Raw genomic sequence first — 22,779 nt, forward strand, 5'->3', positions numbered from 1 at the left:
TAAACACACATAGCTTCATACTTGAGCAATGTTGATATTTATTGACATCAATGCAAAACAAGCTAAGACTGAAAGTTGCCATCTAACAGGAACAAAAACTGGTGCAGTTTCCTTCCTGGGGAGGGTATGCACTCAGATCATGAGACCTAAGATAAAACAAAGACTGGATTGTCAAGAACCAAACAAGGGTTAAATTTTACTTATTAATATAAAAATTGCTAAAGGTAAAAGGAAACATTTAAAAATATTCTTTATGCTAAGCTCACATAGGCAAACAAAAAGCTAAACCTAAAACTTTAGGACAGAGGATATAGACAGAACATGACTATTTAAATTTTTGCAGAAGCGAAAATTTGTTATAGCCTTCACTGTACTTGTACTACAATTACATGCTTGTTGCTTCTACACTATACAAAGTCAACAGTTATCACCAACAATGACTATAACTAGATCTGAACAAGACTTCAAAGTGACTTTGCCCCACTCAGATTAGGAAAATTCAATCCAGGATTAACAAAACCTTTTGATTTTAGAGCCAGCTCTCTTTTCTTCTTGTGTCATACCTAATTAAGTCCTCACTCGACATTTCCTGCTTGCAAATTGCAATCCATGTCCTCTCCCTCATCTTTGTCTGACACTTTGAAATTAATTTGTAGGAACTGCATAAAAAATGAAATTGTACTTCCAATCTGAACCTGCTATCAGGTTCCTGCTTTGACACAAAACATACTCCTCTGCAGTGTACCCCACCAGCACAGCGACCCCCTTTCTCTCTCTCTATTCCTTTGCCCTGAAGGCACTTCTGGATTGCTTAATACGTGCTCTTTGGCTGCCTAGACAGTCAGGACACCTAAGGCCAGTTGGACTTATCACTCCTCTCCTTCTTTTCTATGGCTAATACCACTTTCCTGCTTTTTTTCTATTGCTGAATCTCCAGACTTGGTGCTGTCATCAGGGGGACAGAGTCGATTTCGGCTTCGAGCTCCTGGTTGGTAAAGCTGCATTGCTGGGCGATCCTAAAGTAAAATGAAATGTTAATATTACAACATTGTTACTAAACGTTTACAGGGGATTTTCAGTGTTATAAGTTATGCATTGATATATACCAAGAACAACTCATATAAGACCAAAAATGTGAAGGCACAGTATGTGACAGTAAGTGTTGATGGTTAATTTGCTTCTAACTGCCCAGTTCCTTTCCTCTATCTCCAAAGAAAAGCAACCATTTCATAAATATTATTTTATATGCCTAGGGAAATTTTTTAATAAATCTACTGCCAAATTTTCTTAACCATCTCAAGATGAACTGAATCAGACTGAATTTTTTTTTACTTAAAAACCATAGCCATTGCCTAGCTCTCCTCCCCATCAGGAAATTGACTTTAAAATGCATCACCACATAAGAAAATTTGGGGAGTAAAAACGACGATAATAAAGAATGCAAAGTCTTAAGTGGAGACCTCCCTGAAGTTATGAGCTCAGACCCCATGTAACTTGCAACAAACACGACTGTTTCTTAATTCAGGTATGACAATGTAACACCCCAGCTTGAGATTCTCTAGGTGGTACTTTTGATGTCATATTCTTAAATAAGCCTCAATAAAGTCACCATGTATCTCTCAGTTCAAGTAATGTATTTGGTTTATGACAATATGATCCTGGAAAACTTAGATGTATAGGCCTTTTTTAGAATCCAACAAAAAATTACATGAGGCTTCCTTACCCTGTCTCCCTGATGTATGAAAGTTAGCCTTAAAGCATTATTCTCAATTGACTAATTCCAGCAAAATATGTCACTGTTTTCACAAGATGAAATGTTAAAACAGATGAGAATCCTGCATAGTAGAGAAATGGATGATGGGGCTCCCAATGTGCAAAGATGGGACAATTTAAACATCAAGAAGGAAAATTAACTGATAATAACAAGTTGGAATGCACCACATATTTCTAAATCCATGAGCTCTTAAAGACTAAAGAAAACAAAACTCATTGATAACCCCTAGAAGTTGCTGGGACACTAACTCATTACTCTGAATACTGGTAAATAAAGGGAAAAGATCAAGTGCTTATCTTGCCTTTCCTGTGTAAACTGAATTTCAGGCTAACCGAACAGTTGATGAGGGAAAATTCCTGTTTATAGAAGAACATCAGATAATAAATGCAACCGGAAAGGCAGAATTCTTATCTCACCATTGGCCAACCCCCCCTAACACATGAAATAATGAACCTAAGCGAAATCATTAGGAGAAAGGCTGATGAAATTTTTTATGACAGATGGATCAGGCTTACAATGCCTGAACCTACTAATCAGTTGTTTTTCAACTTTTTATCCTGAAAAATTTTAAATCTATAGAAATGTTGTAAAACTTGTACAGTGAATACCTAATACCCTTCTCCTAGATTCAGTTGCTAACCTTTTGTCACATGTGCCTTTTCTGTCTCTAGTGTGTGTGCACACAAACATATATACACATTATTATTATTTTTGCAGAACCATTTGAGAGTACGTTGCAGGCATCATGACCCTTCATCCCTAAATATTTCAGCTTGTATATCCTAAGAACAAGGACATCCTATTACACAACCACGATACAACTGCTACTAATCAATCATAACATCACACTAAAAGGACACCCAGACACTGTATGCTTCCTGATATGATCCAATAGGAAGTGTACACCACTACCTATGAGGTATTCTTGCCAAAAACTGAACCAGAATATATTCAGGCCACTAGGTGATGGCCAACTATTTTTGTGAATAAAGTTTGATTGGCACACAGCCACACTCATTCTTTTACATACTGTCTATGCCTGCTTTCCTATAGAACTTAGTGGTTGTGACAGAGACCATATGACCCACAAAGCCTAAATATTTACTATCTGGACATTTACAGACAAAATTTGCTGACCCCTACCCTAGATATAACTACCAGTTTTCAAGGAAACACAGAAGATAGAGGAACATGTTAAATGATACCCCAAGGATGTAATTAGCCAATCCGGACCATTAGAAGCTCTACAGGACAAACTGGTTTCTGCAACAAATAAATGGTAGGAAAACAAAAGGAGGGGGCATTGTTTACATTAAAAGAGACTTAAGGAAACATTTCAAGCAAATACAATTTGTGGACTTTGTTTAGAGCCTATAAAAGAAGATATTAATGAGACAATTGGGAAAATCTGAACACTGAGTAGGTAGGATATCAAGGAATTATTGTTAGTTGGGTGTGTGTGTGAAATGCTATTGGTGTTATATTATTAAGAACAACAGTCTTTATCTCTAATATGGACATATTTAAAGAAGAAATTATGTCTAGGATTTGCTTGCAAATAATCCAGTAGGGGTAGGGATGGGGTAGAGTAGAAAGAAGGCTGGCCACGAGCTGGTAATTGTTGAAGCTGGGTGATGGGTACATCATATTATTCTCTGTTCTCTCTACTTTTATGTTTATGTTTGAAATTTCTATAATAAGTTAATAAAAGGACCCAAACAATACTGGAAAAAAATTGCAGATAGTTAAAGTTCCCCTTTAAAAATTCTATAGTAAACAGTGAGCTAGCCCTTTCCTATACACGCGCAGGAAAAGCAACAAAAAATCCTCAGGAAAATAAACAAGGGTAACGAAAAGCAGCACCTTGTTTCTTATGCGATCTCTCTTAACCACTTCCTCTTTCTTTTCAGTTTTTTCTGAGCTGCCTACTGATTCTGTACTTTCAGTCTTCTTCCCTTTATCCCGAAGTGCTTCTTTCTCTTTTTTCACTTCCTCCTCCTTCCTTTTAAAAGCCTTCTCCTTCTCGTAGCGCTCCTTCTGCCTGCGGCGCTCTTCTTCTTGCCGCTTGAGTCTCTCTCTCTCCCGAAGTATGCGCTCTTGATCACGTTCGTAATCCCGGTCCCTCTCCCTGTAGTCCCTGCCACTCTCATCTTCAGGTCTGCATGACAAACAAATCTCAGAGTGACCCTCAAAGATCTCCTAGTCACAAATGCAGGAACACTCTGATTGAGACTTGGCCACTACAATGAGGTTGCACTTTTGGACGAGTACAAAGATATAGCGTTTTGAAAAACATAACAAAAACCAAAAGTCATTCACCCAGATTAAGATACTAGAATATTTGAAACTTTTCCTCTTTCTCCCCCCACCCCTCGCAAAACAGCGTATCTTAATTTAGGTACGAGTCCAGGACACAGCAGTAAAACTGGCATCTAGAAACACACTGAAAACAAATGTACCAAAGAGCCCCTGACTACCGACCTCCTAGGCTTTTCCTCTTTAAGTTCACCATCAGAACGCTTGGGCAATGTGCAACTTTGCCCACTGGCTCTTTCATCGTTCAGATTCTCTTTGTCCAGTTTCTTGGCTTTTTCTCTTTTGTCCAATTCTTTTTCATCTCCTTTTTCTGGCTTCTTGAGCAGCTTTAAAGAGAACAAATTTATTTTTATTTTGAAGAACGAGACATTGTCTTCTGATTCTATCAAAGAAAATATACTAAATATTTTAAATTTAGACTATAGAAGGCCCCTATCTCTGCAGGTACTCCTAAACTTTCAGATGAACAACTAGGCACAAGAGCAGTAATTTACTAAAAGGATGCCATTAATGTGAAAGTGTTATCCACTCAAATGCAGTGGTTTAATCACTTTGTGGCAATAGGATCAACACTCCTTTGGCTTTAGTTGGGTCAACCTTTAAGTGAACCAAGGCACACTTCCAAGCATGCCTTCTGTAGCAAACCAGCACATCGATGTAACTTGATGGGAACCCATGCCACAATTTAAAATACTAGGCATATCATTACTGTTGGACTGTTTTAATGTAGTGCTTGGAATGACAAATACCTTGGTCACCAAAGGAGAGATCCATTGCAAGAATAATTTTGCCTTGAGCCTGAGAGTAACATACTTATGATGGTACAATCATATTATTAGAGGTGAAGAGAAAGAATTATTTGGCATTTTGACTTGAAAATCCAAATACCTCATACAACGGAACAGTGAAGTTCCATACCTACTGAGTAGGAACTCTGCTCAATGTCATATATATATATATGACAGAATGCAATTCTAAAATAAAAGTGGTTTATAAAGTCCAAATTGCTAACAAAAGTTTCATTCTCACACCAATACTACAAATCTCTCTGGAATACCCCTAAGTGTTGGATATTCAGAGAGATCCTTAGGCAAAATAGAAGAATTTCGAGTCTCAGAATGAAGGCATCATACAAAGGTTCATCTCAGGGTGAAGGCATCATACAGTCACCAAGCAAAAGGCAAAGCACCACGAGACTGAAGCGTGAAGTACTGCAGCACACAGCCAGCCACTGCAAACGGCGGGTCCAGCTGGACCCTAAGGCATCAGCGTGAAGTGAGGATACCACGTGCAGGTTTCATTGGAAGTGTTCTTATTTCTCGAATGAACGTCTCTGTTAGAAGCCAAGATGTTCATTACTCTAATAAGAACATTAACAAATGTCTCTAGCATGGCTGGCTCTACCTCTGCCTTGCTGATAATTAGGAATAGCAAGTCAAGTCAAGTGTGGCATGGAGGAGAGAGAGAATGCTAGAAGGAATTAAGATGGGAACCTCCCCACCCTGCTGTCAAGCCCCTCAGCACCAATAATGAGCCCTGGAGAGCCTTGGGGAACCCTAGCCACATCAACTGCTGAATTTTGAGGAGGTAAAAAGGAGGAGACCCTGCCACCATCTCGGAGATTTTCTGGCTTTCTCTGAAGTCCCAGGTACTAGTACTTCCCCAGGAAGTTCACTGGAACAGGGGCTGCCCAAGCCACGCCCTCAGAAGGGAAGCAGCAAGGCTGGGAGCTTTCTATAGGTTTTCCTCTCCCTACATGCAATGTGTTAATCAGAATCTGTTGCTCAGATTCCCAGGTAGATGCAAAAACACAACGTGGGGGATCATGTAAGAGGGGAAAGCAGGTAATGCAGGACACTTCTCCCTAGTATTCCCACAAGGCAGCCAGTTATGAGAGGCAGAGAAAAAGAAGAGAAAGAGCTATTGAGGCATGGTTGTTCTCTAGCTGTATACTGCTGAAGCTTCTGGGTACACAGCAGAGCATCAGGAAATCATCTGAGCTTCCTTCTAAAGTAGGTATTTAAAATGGCTCAGCTTTTAAGAAGACTCAAGCCAGTCTGAAGGAGTTTCTACAGGTAACACTACCACCACCACCAAAAGGACTTATTAACTAAGACCTGTGTGTGTGACATGATACTAGGTGCTCTGTATCATGTACTTGGTCCTTACATTTTTCTGATTCACAGCTTGTAACAGAAACCTGTGTACCTGAAGACAGTGGAAAACAAACAGATGAAGCAACTTCATGTATCAAATATGAAGGAAAAGCTGAATAAAACCCACAATTCATGCCAGCCAGCCCTAAGCCCTTATTTATGAAGAATTGAATAATCCCCAAATTGAACATTTTCGATGATTAAAAATAACACAGATCTGCACTGAAGAAATATAATGTAAACTACTTAATTCTTTTAAATTATCTTAAACTTAAAAAATAATACTATTAGTATCAAAGGAAAGATTTCTATTGTTTCACTCCCCCCAAAAACGACAAAAACAAAACCAAAAAACTACATTTACACCAACACAAGATGCATGCATATTTAAAGAAGTAGATACATGCAATTTTCAGCAACATGCAGTCAGTTTAAGTTATTTTCTTACCTTAATCTTTGGTTCATCCTTTAATTTGTCCCTTTCTGGAACTCTGTCTATCTTCTTTAGCTTTTCTATATCTTTCCTTTTTCGTTTCTCTTCTTCTTTCCATTTCCTCCTCTCTTCTTCTCTTTGTCTTTTTCTTTCTATTTCTCGCCTCCTTCTTTCTTCTCTTTTTTCTTCTCTCATTCTCTAGAAAGAAACATCAACACAAGCCTTCAAACGAGATAATCATCATGAAAAACTTAATCAATCCCGAAGGTATGGTGGGGACCCACTAAACTGGATCATCTTTCCTTCCTACTTTCTACAAAGTGGGACTCTACCTCCTTAACCCCTCCCCACCCCATTCAGAATATGAGAGAGAATAAAGACCACGGCCTGCTAGTATCAGAATCTCCCACTGCTGCCTTGCTCTATTGCCAGGGGCTTTCAGAAAATCAAGAGTGTCTAAGGACTCTGGGCTTGCAGAGTGAATCTTTGGTCCAATAACCAGAGTGAAGGAGAGGGCCAGAGAGTGAGGCCAGTGGGTCAGATCTTTAGAATAATGGTACAAAAAGCAGCTATTTCTCCTATAGGATCCCAATGCTCTTATGTTGACAGAATGTGAATCAATGAAATAAAAGTATTGAGAGAACTATAAAAACAAAAGGTTTACCTGCTTGTTTTTCAGGAAGCTCAAAAGTGGGGTTGTCTTTTTAGCTACATAAATGTAAACAGATTATTAATAATACTTATCAACCCCTAGAAAAGGATTCCATTTTCTGACATTCCCTACCAACCACCCAAGGTGGGAAAACTATACCCCTTAAACAGAAAGTTCACAACTATAGTATCGGAAAGAAATTTTATAGTATTCTATTTCAATTCTGAAGGTTTAAAATACTTTTTAAAAAATGAAGAAATTCAAGTTAAAACAATCAAACAGTTTTTTAAAAGAGTAATTCCCAATGTTGGCGAGGATTCAGTGCAAAGGACATTCTCTTGTTTTATAGATGGGAGTATAAATTTGTTCACTGGGAAGAAATTGAGGGAAAAGGCTAAAAATATCTAATACTTTTGACCCCATAATTCCACTTCTGGGAATTTATCCTAAGGAAATTATCAGAGATGGGCTTATATTATGCATCCATTAATAAAAACCAAGTTTTAAGGAATATTTAATTCATTTTTCAATATTCTGAACAATGCTATCTGGCCTTGTAGCTAGCTTTTTGAAAGCATACTTCCTTCAGATAAATTCCTAGGAGTGGAAATCCTAGGTCAGAGGCTATGCTTATGTTTAGAGCTAACTGAGTGGTGACAACTTAACTAATAAACCAACATTCAAGCTAGAATTTCTCAAGAGGTTTTCAGTTTTGCAGTAACTAATTTCATCTTTTGATATTTTCAGGTCATCTTCTTTTAGGAATGTGAGCTTCTTTACTAGAAAACACCAATTAATCTTTAAAGGCTTACTAACATCTAAAGGTCCCAAGAGTCTTCAAACTTTGACTACTTATATTACATTTATGTGGCACTAAATAGGCCACAGATAATTTTTCCCATCTTATCCACACATTCTCATAATCCTGTGAGGCAGGCACTATCATCTGCATTTTATAGTAGAAACAGAGTCTCAGAGAAGTTAGTGGCTTCCCCTTGGTCACACAGCAAGCGACAGAAGTAGGAGTCAGACAGGTAGGTTTTCTGATGAAAAAGCCACTGCCCTTAATTCCTTGTGCCCACTTACCTATTAATTCTCTATTTTTTGCTTCTATTTCCTCTAGCAGTGTCTCTGGAGTAGATGTCATTTTCTCATTATCTGCAGCATAACTTTCCAAAAATTTTCTATATTCTGGATCTAAATAATTGTTTAAATAAACAGAAAATATAGCAGACTTTAAACAAAACGGGAAATATTATTGAGGATATTTATCAAAGAAGATAATTTTTATTATTTATCTAAGAAGATGTTTTTTATGAAAGTATCAAAATATTTATTATTTATCAAAGAAGATAATTTTCTACTTCATGGAAGCCTGAAAATAAACCTAACCATGGTATAGTGTAACCACAAGATAGATTATTTAGGGCTTTATTGGTCACTTACTCTCAGAACTCCTACTAGGGATGCCCACTAAGGGAGTCTGGTGTCAGGGTCCAGGAAATGAGACACCACACATTATAACAGACCCTCCAGGAATGTTAAGTGGTTTGCTTTTAAAAGTCACTGCTCCTACCAATCCAGAGTGACACTTAGGGGAGAACTGAAAGTTACAGTCACAGGACCTTCAGAGAGTATTACGTATGGCATGTAAACAATTCCTGTATGGGCACACCTCATTATAAGTAAACAACATATGAAAATCAGGTGTTCCAAAAAGATAAATTAGGGGGGATGTCTAGATGTGGCCTGGAGGTGATGGTAATTCCTGGAGTTCTTTCCTAGATGCCGCTGACATAGAAAGGGTAATACATCTGAGGCATTATACTACTTGTATTTGAAGTTTCTATGCACTGTGGAGCATGTCACTTGATCTAGTCTTTCAGGTCTGAATCTATGATATAATCAATAAGCAGCTGCAGACTGAGTCTTTTCTGTGTTTTCTTTATAAAGTAATGGTAATAAATAATGGAAATCAAGCTAGGTGATTCTAAAATATCAATCTGATATAAAATATTGCAGCTAAGTCCTTATCCAAGATAACAACATTACAGAGATCTCAAAATCTGGATCCACTTTACCTTAAATGGCAATTATTCCAGTTTTTCAGTTCCTGTTTTTCACTTCAATGTAATTACTATGTGTGCAGTTAACTGTATATTCAAAGCCTAGAAAATAGGACTGGTCACTTTAGCTACTTTATATTAAGTTACTAAAGTACAGAAATTTTTCCATCACAGCCCTCAGTGATGAGTCTTCCTCTTTATAAAAAAAAAAGTCAAATAACCATAAAAATGGTAAGAGGCCTTAAGGAATTGTACTTTGAAACATCTGATTTTTTCCCAGTGTCTTCTAATCAACAAACCTAAAGTAATTTATTACTCAATAGTCAACAATAAATTGCTTAATGGTGGAGGAATGAAACGCCACTAGCTAAAGAGAGTGGAAACTACAGGAAAGCTACGTCCATTCTAACAATTAAGCAAACCTTTCATCAGCAGACTATATTTCTCATGAACTTTATTCCGTATGTTTTCTTATTTAAAAGATTGGAGTCCAGTTAATTTCCACAAAGGTAATATTTTTTTTAAAAACCCACGGCAATAGTATTACATAACCAGAGCTATACTGTACCATCATCGATAGTCCCAACTTTAGTATCTCTTTTCTTAGTCTTCTTTTTTGCAGCTTTTTGAAAAGGTGCAAATTCTACTATAGCAGGATATTCCTGACCTGTTTAGAAAAAATACCACACTTGCTATAAGAAAGAAAATGTCAAAAGTGGATACAAGAGGGTCAACCCATCACTCTCTAGGCCCCCTTTGGTCACAGTCATCTGAACAGAGTCTGCTAACGGGCATAAATCACACTGGGACAACTAAAATCAACATGTCACCAAAGGAACCCCAAATTCATACTGATAATAGAATGAAAAGATATGGCAGGGAAGTAAAATACTCATTTAAATTCAACTTCTAACGTGTGATATTTTGATATGTAGGAACAAAATCTACAAACTAATTTTCATTGAAAAAATACATCAGAAATCTCTAGAATAAGCAAATCTATAGAAAGTAGATTAGGGGTTGCCTTGAGCTGGGGCTTAGTGGTAGGGACAATGGGGAGTGACACCTAATAGGTATGGGGTTTCTCTTTGGAGTGATAAATGTGTTCTAAAAGTAGGTTGTGGTGACAGCTGCACAACTCTGAATATACAAAAAAACCCCCACTGAACTGTACATATTTTATGGCATGTGAATTATATCTCAATAAAGCTGTTATTAAAAAATACACCAGGGGACACCAAAAGCACAGGCAACAAAAGTAAAAAACAGATAAACTGGATTACATCAAGATTAAAAACTTCCGTGCACTTACGGACACAATCAACAGTGTGAAAAGGCAACCTACAGAGTAGGAGAAAATATCTGTGGATCGTTTATCTCATAGGGGTCAATATAAAGAATATATAAAGAACTCCTACAAATCAACAACAACAAAAATAACCTGATCAAAAAATGTTCAAAGGATTTGAATAGACATTTCTCCAAAGATGATATACAAATGGCCAATAAGCATATGAAAAGATGCTTATATGATCAAGCATATGAAAAGATTAAAATATTACCTCACTAATCATTAGAGAAATGCAAATCAAAACCCATAATGAGATATCACCCCACACCCATTAGAATGGTTACTATTACAGGAAAGAAAACCAGAAACTAGCAACTGTTGGCGAGGATGTGGAGAAATTAGAACCCTCGTGCATTACTGGTGGGAAGGTAAAACGGTGCAGCTGCTATGGAGAACAGTATTGTGGTTCCTCAAAAAGTTAAAAATATAATTACCATATGACCCAGCAATTCCACTTTTGGGTATATATTCAAAGAAGTGAAAGCAGAGACTTAAACAGATATTTCTACACCCATGTTCATAGCAGCATTATTCACAAGAGCCAAAGGTGGAAGCAACCCAAATGTCCCTCAAAAGATGAATGAGGGGCCGGCTCCGTGGCCGAGTGCTTAAGTTCGAGCACTCCGCTGCGGCGGCCCAGGGTTCGAATCCTGGGCGCGGACATGGCACCGCTCGTCAGGCCACGTTGAGGCGGCGTCCCACATCCCACAACTAGAAGGACCTGCAACTAAGATAGACAACTGTGTACACGGGGGGTTTGGGGAGATAAAGCAGAAAAGAAAAAAGATTGGCAACAGTTGTTAGCCCAGGTGCCAATCTTAAAAAAAAAAAAGATGAATGAATAAACAATGTAGTACATGCATACCATGGAATATTACTCAGTCTTAAAAAGGAAATTCTGACACATGCTACAACACGGATCAACTTTGAGGACATTATGCTAAGTGAAATAGGCCAGTCATGAAAAGTCAAATACTCTATGATTCCACTTATATGAAAAGTACCTAGAATGGTCAACTTCATAGAGACAAAATGGTGGCTCACAGAGGTAGAATGGTAGTTGCCAGGGGCTGGGGAAAGGGGGAAATGAGGAGTTGTTGTTTAATGGGTAAAGTTTCAGTCTTGCAAGATGAAAAAGTTCCAGGGGCCTGCCCCGTGGCCGAGTGGTTAAGTTCGCATGCTCCGTTTCGGCGGCCCAGGGTTTCACCAGTTCGGATCCTGGGCAGGGACATGGCACCGCTCGTCAGGTCACGCTGAGGTGGCGTCCTACATGCCACAACTAGAAGGACCCACAACTAAAAATACACAACTATGTATCGGGGGCGCTTTGGGGAGAAAAAGGAAAAATAAAATCTTTAAAAAAAAGTTCTGGAGATTGGCTGGACAACAATGTGAATGTACTTAACACTACCGAACTGTACACTTAAAAATGGTTAAGATGGCAAATTTTATTTGTGTATTTTACCAGTTTTAAAAAATGCAAACAAGGAAAGGAATGAGGTAATGATGCATGCTATAACATGGATGAACCTTGAAAACATGCTAAGTGAAAGCAGCAGTCACAAAAGGCCACATATCATATGATTTTGTTTATATGAAATGTACAGAATAGGGAAATCCATAGTTAGTAGATTAGTGGTTGCCAGGGGCTAGGAGGAGTGAAGAATGGGAGATGACTGCCAATGGATATAAGATTCTTTCTGGGGTGATGAAAACATTCTGGAATTACATAGTGGTGATGGTCGCACAACTTTGTGAATATACTAAAAACCATTGAATTTTATGGTGAGTTATATCTCAATAAAAAAAAAAAGTGACTACTAGGAAAAAATACACCAGATCTCCGCTATAGAATGTCTTACAATGTATAAAACACTATCCTTAGATCACTGGCATGTAGACATAAGCCAGAACAAAATAACTGGAAGTGACCAGAACACATCACAAAGCAGTCATGAGGAAACAGGATTCTGGAAATCCTAGTGAATGCAGAATAAGATTAAATTAATAACTGATATATTTGAGAAGGAATAGATAAATCAGACCGAAGTAGCAGGAAATTGTGGAGATAGGCGGAAAAACAAGTGAGGCCAGACTACAGAGGACCTTGACTATGAAGCTAAGAAGTTTGGACTTTTTTTCACAACTGCTATCTTCAATCATGATTTTCAAAAAGATTAATTTCATGGCAATATAACAGACTGAATTACAGTGAAATGGAAAAAAATGGAAAATCCTTTAAGTTTAGAGACAGTGGTTGTCTAAGTGTTAGGTGAGAGGACAAAAAGTGTGAAAGTATTAGTAAGTCTAGATGAACAAGATATTAAAAAATACATAGACAAGATTCATCACTTGTTTAAATGTATGGGATAAAAAAGAGAGGAAACAAAATACAACTCAGATTTCCAGGAAATCATTGTTATCTGCTGGAATAAAGTTGGAGTGGAGAAGTAGCTGGTTTGGGGGATGAATAAAAGCTGGACAAACACAGTGACAGTCCTTCAACTTTTACCGGCATATTCCCTGACAAAGATTTCATTTTTACCAACTTTGAAGTAACACTGAAAAAAAATAACCCAACAATAATACACATCATTTACCTAAGACTGCAAAGCCAAAAGAAAAGTGGCAAATGGCAGCTTGGACATTCTCTGGCTAAATGTTGCAAGCAGCAGGTAACAAATAAAAAGAGTTAAAACAGAAGTTTTTCTTCCCTATAGACTCCTGGATACAAAGTGGGAAATCAACAAGTTCAATCTTTTAATTACATATGACATAGGATGTTAAACAGTATTCCAGCCAGGAACTACTGGCTTAAAGGATGTGAATTAAATAAATAAATGTTGGTCCTTGAAGCAAGATGAGAAGTAAAGGTTTAAAACTTGCACATACAAGTCTAAAGAGTCATTTATCAGTATTACTACTGAAACTAGTAAACAGTCAAAACACCACATCTAATCCCGGGCAAAAAATTTATCACAGGAGGAGAAAAGAGTGGTAATTTCATTCAGTTGATCAAACTACAGAAATAACAGGTTAACAAAAATACCCAAAGACTGTGAAAAGTCACCTATCTATTTATAAGATGGTTAGAAGATTCTCAAATGTGTAAAACTCTAACTGTTGCATATTTTATCACCCAGGATTTTAGAAAAGCTATGAAGGCATTGAGAAAACACCGTGATACACACACATTGTCTTAAACCTACAAATGACAAACTCCCCTTCAGTTACAAGGACTCACCTTTATTGTCAAGGAATACATAACCATCAAAGCGATCCCTGAACAAAATAATGTCCTCTTGGTTTTTAAAGTTGATGTATGCTCTGGCATACATATGAGGATACAGACTGCAGAGAGGAAAGCAATTATGTAAATGTGCTAGCAGGTGTCTGAATTACAAGTATGCATATATTAAAGAGACAGGCTCAAAAATCAATGGAAAACAGTAGTAGGATAAAAAAGAATGTTAGAAACCTTTTTCCATTTACCCCCTCCCTCTTTTATTCATTTATTTTACCTAGTATCATTAGAAAAAAACTCAAAATAATCATGCTCGGGCATAGGCTGAAGATGTTCCTGAAGCTGCTCCTTGGTCAAAGTAGGAGGTAATCTCCGAATTACCACCTTAAGAAATGAATGAGGAAAATAAAATTAGTACATATCAATTTTCTGTCATGCCTGAAAGAATCACCGTCCCTGAAGAAAGCTGGGCTTTAAAAGATCAGATCGCTTACAAAAACCCAGGAGAAAATATTGTTTTTACTGCTCAGAATTAGTCAAACATAATGATAACATCGTTTTTAAAAACTTAGAAATGAGAACTGCCTGAAGCAAGGAAAATCTCAGGTTGTGTTAGCCCGACGCCGCGCAGTTTACTAGGTTATCCCATCCTTTTCTAGCACCCTTTTTGCAACCGACGTAGTGGTAAGAAATTAGTAGGCCAACCCTGCTTTTTTGTGGGTGCCACGATCTCTTGATTGATTACTATTTCCCTGCTACATCCAACACATTCTCAAACAAAATCCCTCTTCATTCAGCATAAAGAATTCAAAACTCTAAAAAATACCAAAAATTCCCTCACTGTTCCCCAAATAGTATGCACCTGATCTGGCCCCCAGACCATTAATCCCCCCCCCCCCAACTCGCCTCCATTAACGTTCCTACCACAAACTACTCTCCCCCTTGGCGCCCCTTCAGTGTCGAATCATTCCCCGAGCCAACCTCTTCACTCCGCATTCCCTCTCCTGGCGCTCCCCGCCCCCCGTGATCGCCCCCCAGCTCCGACCTAAGCCCTCCCCGTCTGGGAATCCCCCCTCCTCACTCCCACCCCAGGGCTTGGCCGGGAGGGTCTCCCCGCATTTCGGGCGAGCGGATGAGAGAGGGTGATGCCATTTGCACTCAGGTGAAGCGACAGAGGGGGAGACTGGGAGAGGGGAGGGCAGCCCACTCCCAACCATCCGCCACAGGCAGCAGACCCGTCCCGCCCTCTCCGGGGCCAACAGCCGGCCAGGCACCTTGCTCAGCGCCTCTTTCTTCTCCTTGTTTCGATCCTGTTTATCTTCCCCTTTGCTGCTGTCCCCCGAAGCCCCACCGCCGCTGCCTGTGGCCCCCGGGGGAGTCAAGAGGGTTACTCGCTTCTCCTTCGGCCTGTGCTCCTTCTCCTCCTTCATGGCCACGACTCCGCTCCTCGCAGTGGCAGCTCGGCCGGAACGCCGCTCAGCCGGGCACCTACGCCTCCCGGCCCACTCCCGTCGGAGCTCCGCCCCCAACAAACACCCCTAGTGATAAGCTGGGGCCCGCGTTCCATTGGGCCCCGCCAGGATCTCGCGAGACTTCAGCGCGTCCGGCTTCCCTTGGTGGAAAGGTTTTAACACCTGGTCTTAACTTCCCGCCTGCGGGGTCCCCGCGCCGCCCAATCTCTTCGCGGCCCAGACTCCCTCGGGGCCCGCTCTGCGCAGGTCATTAGCAACTCCGCCATCTTGACTAGAACAGCTCGGCCGCGGACTACAAATCCCGGCATGCAAAGCAGGTATCCGCCTCTGGCTGGGAGTTCTGGAGCCATAGATTTCTCAGGGTCTCTATTTGTGAGTACAGTAAATGGAATCCTTAATCTTGAAAGTTTGGTGTTTTTCAGATCAAAAGATAGGTTCTGCGAGCTGTACTTCGCTTCATTTCCCTCAGATAAACCCTATGTTATCCGAAGTTTACCTCACTGTGGGAGCGATTTGTATTTTCTATTATTGATTCTGAAGTGTGCTTTCAGAAGCTCTGGAATTTCCTTATATTGATTAAGATTCAGAGATACTTAATTAACACTCATAAGACACTGATATTTAAAGGAGTAATATGACCAAAATGTATGAGATTTTTTTTCTAAGTAAAAGGATTCTATGATGGTACTGATGCCCCACAAGGAGGATAAAATAAAATAGAATCTAACTTGCTTTAGATGGGCTCACCCTCCTTCCTGCCTTAAAGAACGGCAGTTATACATTATTTATAATAGCCCCAAACTGGAAACAGTCCAAATGTCTGCCAACGGGCGAATGGATAAACAAAATGTGGTATATTCATGGAATGAAATACTACTTAGCAATAACAATGAACTGATAATGTCCATCAGCGTGAATGAATCGCAAAATGATTATGCTGAGTGAAAGAATCCAGACAAAGAGAGTACATGCTGTACAATCTCATTTATATCAAATTCTACAAAAAGTAAAATTATGATAGAAAGCAGTTCAGGGGCCAGCCTGGTGGCACAGCGGTTAAGTTCGGGTGCTCCGCTTAGGGGTTTGCCGTTTGAATCCTGAGCGGGGACCTATGCACCGCTCAATAAGCCATGCTGTGGCAAGCGTCACACGTATAAAGTAGAGGAAGATGGGCATGGATGTGAGTTCAGGGCCAGTCTTCCTCAGCAAAAAGAGGAGGATTGGCAGCAGATGTTAGCTCAGGGCTAATCTTCCTCAAAAAAAAAAAATTAATTCTTGACCCAGACCAGCCCTGAATTTACCTAAATCCCAAGCAGACAATTAGGAAAGGAGTTGGATAATTTGTAAAGTATAAAAAAATTATTTCACACAAGTGTCTGCTGATTCTAATGTTTGCTGTGAAGGAAAGGATAATACTTTGTTTTATATATTAGCCAAGTTAAAGATATTTTCGAGAACTTTGAACTCCAATATAAAAAGGAGGATTACATAGTATAATTTTTGAGGTATCTTCCCATCAGTCAAGGATTATAATAAAAGTCGTTAACCAGCTGTTCCCCGTGTCTCCTGGATGACATAAAACAAGAGGTGATGGAAGATATGACACAAGCGACCCAGTTTCATGGGAAACGAAGGTGAATTTCTTAATTAAAAAAACTTTTTAGTTTAAAATCGGTGGCTGAGGCTTGGAAGAGTGACATTAGATTCTGAATGAGAATACCACACTTTTGTAAACTTGTAAGGAAATCAAATAAGCTTTAAAATCCTGAAAATGTATAATTTTCTCAGGGGAATAATTTTACAGGGTATAAAAGTCAAACGAAGAATTGAAAGTTAATCATATTCTCTAATGTGGACTTAGAAAGATCCTGTGTACTGAAAGTGAGATGAAATTTAGACGAAAGAAGACTTACAGACTTTCACAACAAAAACAATCCTGATAAAAGCTCATTTTTGCCCTGTGCTGGGCATGATAGGTGTGATAACTTATTTGGCCCTCACACCAGCCCTATGAAGTAGGTCCCTATTTTTGCAGTGGGTGAAATTAAGACATATGTTGGTGGCTCAGACTCAAAATTACATGGTTAGCAGATAATACAACTGATTCATGAACCTAAATTACATCTCTAAGGCTGGTAGTTAAAAAACATCAACCCAAAATTACATTTATTTAAAAAATACTGGTAAATTCTCAGATGTAACAGTAACGTTAATAAAATGTTGTTTGTTATATTACAAAAATATGAAGAGATTTTATGTCAAATATTAAAGTACAGTAACACATTAAATAGATATTAAATAGATAAGTAAAGGAAGACAGTTAGAAAGAGTAATAATGGAACTTACAGAAATTCAGGTTTGTGGCATTTGGAGCTATAAAAAAAACCCCAAAGGAAAAAAAAAAGAAGAATATATAAGAAAACAAAAACAGGGGGCCAGTGCCGTGGCCGAGTGGTTAAGTTCGCGTGCTCTGCTTTGGCGACCCAGGGTTTTGACAGTTTTGATCCTGGGCGTGGACATGGCACTGCTCATCAGGCCACGCTGAGGCTGCGTCCCACATGCCACAACTAGAAGGACCTGCAACTAAAATACACAACTATGTAATGGGGGGCTTTGGGAAGAAGGAAAAATAAAAAATAAAATAAAAATATAAAAAAATAAAGAAAACACAAGCATTAAGATCAGAAATGTTTTTTCTTTATGTATGGTAAACAACTACTAAGCAGCAACTTCTAAGGCTAAGGGGGAAAATGGTTCGAAATTAATATTTTCCTAATTTCGAGTAGGCCAGTGTCCCCAAGACAAAAAAAGTTCCAATGTTAAAAGATCTCCTAGTTCACGTTTTCTCTTTATGGACTTTATAGATCCTTTGCCTTTTGGTTGTTTGAAATACTTTAAACCATTGTTCGGATAATCATATGAGTAAAGAATAATGCTGAGTTTAAAAATGAAATCATTGAGCGTCACCAGCTAAGAACAGGGTATTCAAAATAGAAAAGCTTTATCTTGATGATGTTATGATGACTAATTTTAAATTAGTCTTTCTGCTACAATAAAAAAAATCATTTGGATTTTTTTTTCTAAATTTTAAACTCAAAACTTAAAGGTGTTTGCCTAATTAATTCCCCAAATCCTTCTCAGGATGCACACAGAAGCAAAGGTAACAATTACCTATTGAATTTTTGAAGATGAGCATTGAGTTTTCTTACAGCCACCACCTCCCACAAACACACACGTGTGGGCACACAAGTAGAGTCAGAAAGTGTATGAGAGGAGGAGTGTGGCATACAATTATTTGTACCTTCTGTCCACTCTCAATTAAAAGAGAGAAATGGAAGGGCTGGCCTGGTTCCCTAGTGGTTCAGTTTGCAGGCCACGCTTCGGTGGCCCAGGGTTCGCAGATTTGGATCCTGGGCACGGACCTGCACAGCTCATCAAGCCATACTGTGGTGGCCTCCCACATACAAAATAGAGGAAGATTGGCACAGATGTTAGCTCAGGGACAGTCTTCCTCACAAAAAAAGAGAAAAATGGACAAAGAATATTGAACAGAGAGAAAACATTTTTTTGGAACTAAAATATTCTGTTCATTTATGTACTTTGCTATAGATTACATTTCTCTGTACTAATAAAAAAAAAAAAGCTGGAGAATATTTAAGACCCTATTACCTAAATAGGAAACCTTGTTACCTGACTAATCATCTTGAAGGCAAGTTTCTTTTTTTTTAAAGATTTTATTTTTCCTTTTTCTTCCCAAAGCCCCCCAATACACAGTTGTGTATTTTTAGTTGTGGGTCCTTCTAGTTGTGGCATGTGGGATGCTGCCTCAGCAGGCCTGATGAGCAGCACCATGTCGGTGCCCAGGATCCAAACTGCGAAAACCCTGGGCCGCTGCAGCGGAGCACGTGAACTTAACCACTCGGCCATGGGGCCGGCCACCAAAGGCAAGTTTCTAAGTAAGAGTAAATTTAACTATGCTGTGTTCTTTTTCTTCCTTTTTCTTTTTTTCATGAGGAAGATTGACTCTAACACCTGTTGCCAGTCTTCCTCTTTTTACTTGAGGAAGATTCACTCTGAGCTAACATCTGTGTCAGTCTTCCTCTAGTTTTTGTATGTGGGACGCTGCCACAGCATGGCTTGATGGGCAGTGTGTAGGTCTGTGTCCATGATCCAAACCCATGAACCCTGGGCCGCGAAAGCAGAGCACGAGAACTTAACCATTACACCACTGGGTTGGCCCCAACTATGCTGTGTTCTTTATCATGAGCTACAGGAGGCCTCTCTATTGTGCCTCCCTGACATTCAGTATAAGGAGATGAGGACTCTTGTTGTGATATTTTACTAAAGAACCTGTCTTTACCCATCCTGTGTTAAGGCATGTATTCGCTCTAATAGCTTGTAAAACATGTTTTGGAGAATTTCATGGTGTCATAAACATGTCTATTGTAGAAAATAGTTTCAGCTCACAAATTTTATCCATTATTAATTACTCAAGTCATGGCAGACTGGCAAACCACAAGTACATAACAGTAGTGCTTCTGACAGGATTTATTCACAATGCAAGTCTTGATCTTGCATATACTTCCCCTTATTTCATTTAGTTATATTTTTCCTTTAAATCATAATTTACTGTTAACATTCTTATGACAATGTAAATGTTCATAGATGAGACATATAATGTACTGTTATTATGCTTCCTTTCATATATGACATTTTGTTTTTCCTGGCGTTAATGATTATTTTGATTATTTTGTTTGATTGATTTGTTTCCTTGTACCTATTACTGATTTTTCCACCAAACCCCTCCAGAGATGTAAAACCCAACTGGAGAAGGTGAAACAAATCAGGTAGTGTATTAGTTTTTGTTTTTGTTTTTGTTTTTGTTTTCTGTTTGGAGACATGTTGCCTCCTGCCATCTACCCTTCTGGTCCTGTAAGGATTGATTGATCCTTAGGCCTGCTACCCAGCCTTATCCTGGGACTTCACTTTGCCTTTCTTGAGTTCTCCTATTTACTGGATGTCATTCTACCGGTTTTGCTCATTTGGGTTGTTTCCAATTTTTGGCTCTTCTATAATGTTGCTATGTACGTTCTTGTACCTGTTTCTTCATGCAAGTATTTCTGTTGGGTATATACCTAAAAGTGGAATTGCTGGGTCATAGGTTGTGCATATGTTGAACTTGTAAACTTGGATGGAAAAAAATTACATCTTTATTTTCATTAACTGTTAAATGAACTTTAGCATTCCTTCAATTATGAATGTAGGCAACAAACCATAGCACTGTTAGCACTACTTGGGAGTTTGACTGATAAAAGTCATAGATCTTATCCTAGCACATTATAGTTATTGCACATAACGTGAAATATGTACTGTTTACACTGATGCCTTCAAGTCCTGAATTTTCTGAGTTTCTACAGCACAAATTGACTTATATATATATTTTTTTTTGAAATAAAAAAATTTTTATAGCTTTTTTTTGGCTTATATCCTTTTGATTTCTCCCATGCATGTACTTAGTTTCATAATTCTTCCATTCAGCTAAGCAAGTTTTATGTCCTTGTGGGTCCATCTATTTTTTAATTATCTATTATCATTTTAGTAGGATCTCTGAATGTTGTGGAAATGAAAACATTTTTATTCTGCCATGTTTCCAAAGTGTTCTATATGGCTTTAAGTTTAAATTGAATCTGTAGTTATGTCTTTTTAAAATATTATTTGTGTATACCCTTGATCTTTTTGATAGAGGTATGTCTATTATATTATTCTTTTCAAAGAACCACCTTTTCTGAGCCAGCCCTGATGGCCTAGTGGTTAAAGTTCAGCGCTCACCACGTTGGCAGGCTGGGTTTGCTTCCCAGTTGTGGAACCACACCACCTGTCTATCAGTTGCCATGCTGTGGTGGCAGCTCACATAGAAGAACTAGAACGATTTACAGCCAGGATATACAACCACACACTGGGGTTTTGGGGAGGAAAAAAAATTAAAAAGAAACAAAAACAGAACCACCTTTTGGTTTTGTTGATCATTTCCATTTTTTGTATATTTGTTTCATTTTATTACATTTTGCTCTTCTCTTTAATTGAATTATTTATGCATTACTTTGGAATATTTTTTAAAGTGCATTTAACGCTATAAATTTTCTTCATGATTCCATTTTAGATGCATCTCACATGTTTTTACACGTATTTTGTCATTCAGTTTTAACTTGTTCATGCTTTCCATTAAGATTTTCTCAGTAACTCATTGGCTATTTAGGGTTGTGTTTTAAGTTTTTAGATGTATGTTTTTGTTTGTTTTTATTGTCCTTTTTATGTTGATTTAAAATTTCAACATGCCTGTCTAATTTTTAATAAGTTTAGGGTTAATAAGTAACTTCATCATTCTTTCAAACAGTATATGGAGTTTTCAGTGCTTTAACTCCAAACCTTCATATTGCACCATCTTTTTTGTTGTTGTTGAGGAAGATTTGCTCTGAGCTAATCTGTTGCCACTCTTCCTCTATTTTGCATGTGGGCCGCCACCACAGCATGGCTTGATGATCGGTGCAGGTCTGCACCCGTGATCCCAACCCATGAACCTGGGCCGCTGAAGTGAAACATGCTGGACTCAACTACCACGCCACAGGGCTGGCCCACACTGTCTACTTTTTTATGTTATGGTTGTAAGGTATTTGGGTTTCAGTATTTTATCCTCCCCTTTTTATATTAACAGTTAGTACACGTTTAGATTTTGCAAAGTATTTGGTCACCATTTCTTTTTGCTTTTTTTTCCTTTCTGGGTTCAATTTCTTTCTTGCAAAAATCTTCATTTTAATAGTTATATCAGTGAGGGTCTATGATTACTAAACACCCAAACTCTTTATGTCTAAAAAATGCTTTTATTTCTCTCTCACTCTTAAATGAAAATTTAGCTGGATCCATTTAACTAAGTACCTCACCTCCTTCAAATCTTTACTCCAATGTTATCTTCTTAATGAGGTGACCCTGACAACCCTTTAATAACTTTCACCCCCTTTCCTGCCCCAGGCAATCTCAACTCCCTTACCTGTTTTTACCTATTATATAATTCACCTATTTGTTTATTTCCTGTCTTTCTCCACTAGAATGTCAGTTCTGTGGGGGCATGGATTTCTGTCTATTTCATTTGTAATGTATCCCAAGCATTTAGAAAAATCCCTGGCAAATAGAAGGTGCTGCGTTTTTAAAAAATAAATTGCAGTTGCTGAGTTTGTTGAATGAATATAGAATTCTTTTCATCCGCCACCAATTCTCCTCATTTTTTCTTGCTGAGAAAGATTGGCCCTGAGCTAACATC

The 22,779-nt window shown here is 38.4% G+C and overlaps 1 protein-coding gene and 1 long non-coding RNA gene across 5 annotated transcripts; one reads left to right on the forward strand and one right to left on the reverse strand.

Annotated features, from left to right (window-relative positions):
* Positions 1–21: 21 nt before the first annotated feature.
* On the reverse strand, positions 22–15,760 carry UPF3B (UPF3B regulator of nonsense mediated mRNA decay). Of its 4 annotated transcripts, XM_014857558.3 has the most exons (11): positions 15,267–15,760; positions 14,270–14,376; positions 13,993–14,099; positions 9,966–10,064; positions 8,418–8,528; positions 7,344–7,387; positions 6,695–6,877; positions 6,260–6,298; positions 4,256–4,416; positions 3,638–3,932; positions 22–1,016 (listed from the first exon to the last, which is right to left on the reverse strand). In XM_014857558.3, the coding sequence occupies exons 1-11, from the start codon at positions 15,420–15,422 to the stop codon at positions 870–872; spliced, it is 1,449 nt and encodes a 482-aa protein (XP_014713044.1). In that variant the 5' UTR covers positions 15,423–15,760; the 3' UTR covers positions 22–869. The 4 variants fall into 4 exon arrangements, with proteins under 4 accessions (XP_014713044.1, XP_014713046.1, XP_070359135.1 ...); XM_014857560.3 differs by lacking the exon at positions 6,260–6,298 and having other exon boundaries at positions 15,267–15,758; XM_070503034.1 differs by lacking the exon at positions 9,966–10,064 and having other exon boundaries at positions 15,267–15,661.
* Positions 15,730–22,132, forward strand: LOC123282482 (uncharacterized). Its single transcript, XR_011499908.1, has 2 exons — positions 15,730–15,836; positions 21,992–22,132. It is a non-coding gene; the product is annotated as an uncharacterized lncRNA (long non-coding RNA).
* Positions 22,133–22,779: the final 647 nt, after the last annotated feature.

The sequence above is a fragment of the Equus asinus genome, chromosome X, assembly GCF_041296235.1.
Source record: "Equus asinus isolate D_3611 breed Donkey chromosome X, EquAss-T2T_v2, whole genome shotgun sequence".
Classification (NCBI taxonomy): Eukaryota; Metazoa; Chordata; class Mammalia; order Perissodactyla; family Equidae; genus Equus; species Equus asinus.

Excerpts from the sequence above, each read along its gene's own strand:
- UPF3B (XM_014857558.3), bottom strand. The coding sequence starts at position 15,422 with ATGAAGGAGGAGAAGGAGCACAGGCCGAAGGAGAAGCGAGTAACCCTC. Across the intron at positions 6,878-7,343 it reads GCTTCCTGAAAAACAAGCAG|AGAATGAGAGAAGAAAAAAG; the intron begins GTAAACCTTTTG and ends GTTTCTTTCTAG. Across the intron at positions 3,933-4,255 it reads AAAGAGGAAAAGCCTAGGAG|ACCTGAAGATGAGAGTGGCA; the intron begins GTCGGTAGTCAG and ends TTTGTCATGCAG.